At 56.7% G+C, this 5,504-nt stretch overlaps 1 protein-coding gene across 1 annotated transcript; it reads left to right on the top strand.

The window, feature by feature from the left end:
* The first annotated feature begins 510 nt into the window (after positions 1 to 510).
* LOC128276096 (histidine decarboxylase-like) lies at positions 511 to 5,055 on the top strand. Its single transcript, XM_053014565.1, has 7 exons — positions 511 to 531; positions 2,090 to 2,410; positions 2,476 to 2,914; positions 3,144 to 3,289; positions 3,364 to 3,529; positions 3,862 to 3,891; positions 3,974 to 5,055. Exons 1-7 carry the CDS (start codon positions 511 to 513, stop codon positions 5,053 to 5,055), a joined length of 2,205 nt encoding a protein of 734 aa, XP_052870525.1.
* The last annotated feature ends 449 nt before the right edge of the window (positions 5,056 to 5,504 follow it).

Raw genomic sequence — 5,504 nt, 5'->3', positions numbered from 1 at the left:
TCTCTGTTCCGCGGTTGCTGCGATCGTGCCATTTGCAGACAAAACATTCCTGATGCGCGCCTACTGCCATCATCAACTTCCAAGCTTCACCAAGCTTCAACTCTCGCTCCCTCTCTTGCTCTCAATCGCCACACTGTTTCCCTCCCTTTCGCACACCGAGAACGTCTTGGGGTTTCTTGACGACCGAGAACATAAAAACCAAAAAGCCAAACCAACAGAACGCGGTTCGCGGACCGGTTTTACCGAGCGAGCGGAGCGGGGAACCGTCAGGAGCGAGGTCGGCGAAGAGTGACCACCAAGCGTCTCCTTCGAAAGTCAGAGGGCGGTGGGATGGAGGTCCCACCGGTTTCAAATCTGGAGGAATGAACTCTGAGGCTCGGGTTCAACCTCGATTGCTGCCGCCGCCGCCGCCGCCACTAGAACCGGACCGGTCGTCTGCGTGTGTGTGTGTCGTTGCCACTCATGCCCGGTCCGGAATGATGCAAGACCCCACTGGGGCGGGGCGGTGGGATGACCAATGGGCAGCGGCGTGTGAGTTCTGAGGGCCACTCAGCGACAACAAGCGACGGGGGTGACCCGCCGGCCGAAGAAAGCAACAAATCGGACCCCCCCGGCGGGGCAGGAATCACCCACCCGTCCGGACTGGTTTCTCTCCGAACGTTGCGAACCGATCCTTTGCTGCCCGCCCACCCGATTCCTCCGGTGCGCTGGGGCCGAGACCTCGACTCTCCTTTGCCGCGTGTTTGGTGCCACCTTTTCAGTAATCATCCGAGCGCCCATTGCCGAGGTCACATCCCGTCGTCGTCGTCCCGGTCCGCGGTTTCGGGACCTTCGCCTGCAGTGTGCACGCGTGGATCGCGCGGACAACCCCAGACCCAACCCAGCCACCCCCGCGGTCGAAGATCGTGGGGCCTGCGCCCGTGTGTTTGTTTTGATCTCCTCAGCCCTTGGCCGCCCATTGTTTCACCTGGTCACCCGGGCCGGGACCCGGGCGGGTGGTGGTGGCAGGATTGACCGTCGGATTTGAAGTGTGAATTTTTGCTGTGTGCTTTAATATTTTTTTGCGTTTCAGTTTAGCCACCAGTTAGTAGTGACGTTCTCGGGATCGTGCGATACAAGGGATTGCTGCGATATATCGCAACGTGTAAACGGCCCTTTATGAAAGTATTGAAAAATGGGTCTCTGATTGGATCACTTCTAAAGGGCCGTTTACACGCACCGATATATCGCTGCAATGCCTTGTATGAAACCAATTGCCACGATACATCGCTACGTGTAGACAGCAAAAAAGGAACAAATTGCTTGTATACGACCAGATTGGCAGATCAAAAAAATTGAATGCGCCGAGCATCAATTTCGGTCCAATCTCCATACATGTGTGCGTGTGCTGACGGTGGATAGACATGTGTGCGTGTGTTGATGGCGGTTTGGCATGTTGTTTTGAATGTTTTTAAAGCAAAAGTTTAACGCGAGAATAATGGCTTCGCTTTAAAAGCCATTCCCTTCACCACCGTGACCGATTAGTACTCTTGGTACGTTCTATTTTTTGCTTTGTAACCGAAACGCACAATCCAAAGGCAGACAAACACAGTGTTTCTTCCATGGCTGTTTCCATGACACTGAGATCTGCGATTGCAAATTGCTACGATACATCGTGGCGTGTAGACGCTCCACCTTGGCTGCGATATACCGCTGCGATTAATCGATACAAGGCATTGCAGCGACATATCGCTGCGTGTAAACGGCCCTTAAAGATGATTTCTATCGACACGGAATCGAAGAACTATCTAAAAGATGGCAGAAATTAGTAGCTAACGACGGACAATACTTTAATTAAAGTAGTAATATATTTCGTTGGTGTAGTTAGGCCCCAATTGAAGTCCTAAAAGGTTTCTTATAAATTTAGCACACAAACGTCAGGCAACATCCTTCGAATGTGTCGATCATAGAAGGCGGCGAAATGGAGCTTTCTCCCTTTTCAGGTTACTACGATTGAGAAAAACCTCTCCATAGATCGTAACAATTCTTTTCGCTTCTGAAGTTTTGGGGCCGACATAATAACTGATGGATTTCGCCCCATTTCCGCCAGGTTTGCGCCACGCTCGGCACGACGGGCGGGTGTGCGTTCGACAACCTGGACGAGATCGGTGACGTCTGCAAGGCGTACAATCTGTGGCTTCACATCGACGCCGCGTACGCCGGGAGCGCCTTCATCTGCCCGGAGTTCCGCGTGTGGCTGCAGGGCATCCAGAAGGCGGACTCGATCGCCTTCAACCCGTCCAAGTGGCTGCTGGTGCACTTTGACTGCACCGCCATGTGGCTCAAGAACAGTGGCGCCCTGCACCGCACCTTCAACGTGAACCCGCTCTACCTGCAGCACGAAAACTCTGGCCTCGCCATCGACTACATGGTACGTATGGGGGACCACCTCCTTCCGGGTTCGACACCTCACCTTCTGGCCTCCCGTTTTGGTAGCACTGGCAAATCGGGCTCAGCAAGCGCTTCCGGGCGGTCAAGTTGTGGTTCGTGCTGCGCAGTTTCGGCATCAAGGGCCTGCAGCAGCACATCCGCGAGGGTGTCCGGCTGGCGCAGAAATTCGAGGCCCTCGTCCTGGCGGACCACCGCTTCGAGGTGCCGTTCACGCGCTACCTTGGCATGGTGGTGTTCCGGCTGAAGGGTAGCAACGAGCTGACGGAGAAGCTGCTGAAGCGCATCAACCACCGGGGCAAGATACACGCGGTGCCTTCCTCGCTCCGCGGCCTGTACGTCATCCGGTTCACGGTCACGTCGACGCACACCACCAACGACGATATCCTGGGCGACTGGAAGGAGATCCGCTCGGTCACGTCCGACCTGCTGGACGAGCTGAACCTGCAGGTTCCGCGGACGGACCGCGAACGGGTGTCGCTCAAGGGTGAGTAGAAGGGAGGAGGTCATGCCGCCGGATTCGCACCGCATCGCAGGATCGCATCCTGCCACCGCTAGTGGGCTAGTTGGGTTTCCACCACCCCCGTTTTTGTTTCATTGTCGCACCCCGTAACACCACCATTATCATGCCATGCCATCCCCTAACCCAACCATCACGTCCCTGTCCCGTGTGAAGCGCACCACCACCACTCTCTCTGTTTCGCTCTCGTCCCTAGATACGCGCGCCCGAAACGAAACGTTCGGCTCGAGCCTGCTGCTGGCCAACACGCCGATGTCGCCCAAGATCGTGAACGGTTCGTTCGCGGCCATCTTCGACGCGGACGAGTTCCTGGCCAAACTGTACGCCGGGATCCGCATTTCGGTAAGCGAACCCGGGGGGCCTTCGGGGAGCATTCGCGAACCCGCTCTAATGCGCCGCTCCTCTGGATCAACCAGAACCAGGACTCGCCGGCCATGCGACGCCGCGTCCGGGGCATCCTGATGTCCGGCAAGCAGTTCTCGCTCGACTCGCGCATGGACCTGGTCGTGCAGGGCATCGCGCCGGGCGACGTGCGCCGCGGCACAGACCAGAAGCCCATCACCGAGGAAGAGGTCTCGGAAGGTACGACGGGGGGCAGGTAGCGTAGGCATTTGATTATCCTTTAGTGTACCCTTGCTGTTGTGATTCTGGTGGTTGTTGTTGTTGGCTAGTCCCGCTTGTCCTTGTTGGTCCCTAGACCACCCTTCCCCCCATCCCAAACCACCCCAAAAGCCCCATTGCTTGCTTTGGCTGCGGTCGAAAGCTTTTCTTCGGGCGCTTGCACGCAATGTTGCATCGCATCGCTTTGTTGCACGGAACGCACGCAGCCAGTCGCGGAGACAGAGCGCAGCCAGCTGTGATTTAATTTTCTTTCCTATCGTTACCGGATTTCGGACGTTCGGCAATGTGTGCAGCTTGTGAGCAAATGGAACTGTTCGACCAAGGTAATGACCGGATACGACAGGATGTGTTCCGAGATCTTCCTCTTATTTAATTTCGTATTCTGCTCCGTAGACACCACCCGAGACGAAGACCGCAACCATCCCCAGACCAGACACCTGATACACCCGCTCCCGGTCGGCCCTTGTTCCGCCGGGGAACTTCCGGCGGTTCCCCGGGGCCGCTCGCAAAGTGTGGACACCGGCACGCTTCGTGCCCGTGTTAATCCGTCCGCTTCCGGTATGCTCCGGACGTTCCTCCTCGGCGTCGACGACCCATCGCAGACCGCCGTGGCCACCACCACTTTCGGGCAAACGTTCCCCCTTCGCTCACCACCGCCACTCCCGGGGAAGCTGCCCCCGGTGTCCTGCGACTCGAATCTGGACAGCATCGACGAGAACGAACCGACCGCCAGCTTCCTGCTGCCACCGCCGCCACCGCCGCCAGCTAGGACCGTCACCGCCCACCACCAGAAGCGCCGCTACTCGGACCACTGCTCGCCCCTCTTCTCGCTCACCGCCCCGAACGTGTACCCGGAGAAGCGCGCCTCGGAACCGGCGATCCGGTGCGCGTTCTACAACCGCAGCTTCGACATGCTGTTCGCGGGACGCCGCGAGCCACCGCCCAAGCGTGTCCTCTCGCAGAACGATCTGCCGCGTGACACCCGCCGGCAGACGGCGGTCCTGCGGCGGCAGATTTCCACGATCGCCGAGCTGAATGTGGTCGCAGCCGAGCCACCCAAAGCCATTGCGCCCAAGTTCCGGTACTGCATCTCGGATGAGTCGGGCCACTGCATTGATTTCGATACGGTTGTGGGGCGCGGGAAGCCGAGGAAGTTGAGCCGGGCCGGGGGCCGATACCGGGACAGCGATGAAGAGGATGACGAGGAGGACGACGAGGACGAAGAGGACGATGAGGCGTTGCTGCGCGATGTGCTGCGGTTCGAGGAGAACTTTGTGGAAAAGTGCGAGCAAATCTGTCCGACGCCACGGGCCGGCCTCTGTCTGGATACGATCGAGCAGCAGGTGCTGGACGAGCTGCGCAAGGTGTCCGGGGAGGGGGCACGGGGCCGTTCGATCGATGAGGAGCCGCCAGCGGCGGCGGACGAGGTGATCTACGAGAACGTGCAGCTCTGCCGGAAATGTGGCCACCAGAGGATCAAGTTATAATATCGAGCAAGGAGGAGGCCGCTAGCAGTGGTCGGAGTGCGCGATCGTATTCAATGCAAACGGTAACAGTGTGTTGGTGTGTGTGTGGCAACTGTAAAGCTTCTGATCAAAATAGCGACTTGATGTTTAAAATTAACTTACTCGAAACAGTGACCAGGATGGTGCGTCGAAGCCTCGGAAGGAACGCAACGAAGGAAACTTCATCACAGTTTATGCTTTAAAACTGTGAAATATAATATCGCAAACGGAAACGGAAACTATGAAAATAACTAAATCAATCCAAATGTAATATTAAAGTGTTATTATGTGCCAAACAGCCTAGCTAAATTAAAGATAATATCGGATCGAAATGTGAGGCATTCTGGATGTGGGGTATGGCTCCTTAACAAATTGGACCCACCAAGCCCTAGCTGGTCTATTGATTGTCTATCGCAATTGTACGCTTAACA

This window comes from Anopheles cruzii, unplaced genomic scaffold, assembly GCF_943734635.1.
Source record: "Anopheles cruzii unplaced genomic scaffold, idAnoCruzAS_RS32_06 scaffold00490_ctg1, whole genome shotgun sequence".
Classification (NCBI taxonomy): domain Eukaryota; kingdom Metazoa; phylum Arthropoda; class Insecta; order Diptera; family Culicidae; genus Anopheles; species Anopheles cruzii.
This window is presented reverse-complemented; position numbering and strand designations above follow the sequence as displayed.

Coding starts and splice junctions, on each gene's coding strand:
- LOC128276096 (XM_053014565.1), top strand. CDS start 511: ATGACCAATGGGCAGCGGCGT. Junction 532..2,089: donor TGACCAATGGGCAGCGGCGT/GTGAGTTCTGAG, acceptor CATTTCCGCCAG/GTTTGCGCCACGCTCGGCAC. Junction 2,411..2,475: donor GCCTCGCCATCGACTACATG/GTACGTATGGGG, acceptor CCGTTTTGGTAG/CACTGGCAAATCGGGCTCAG.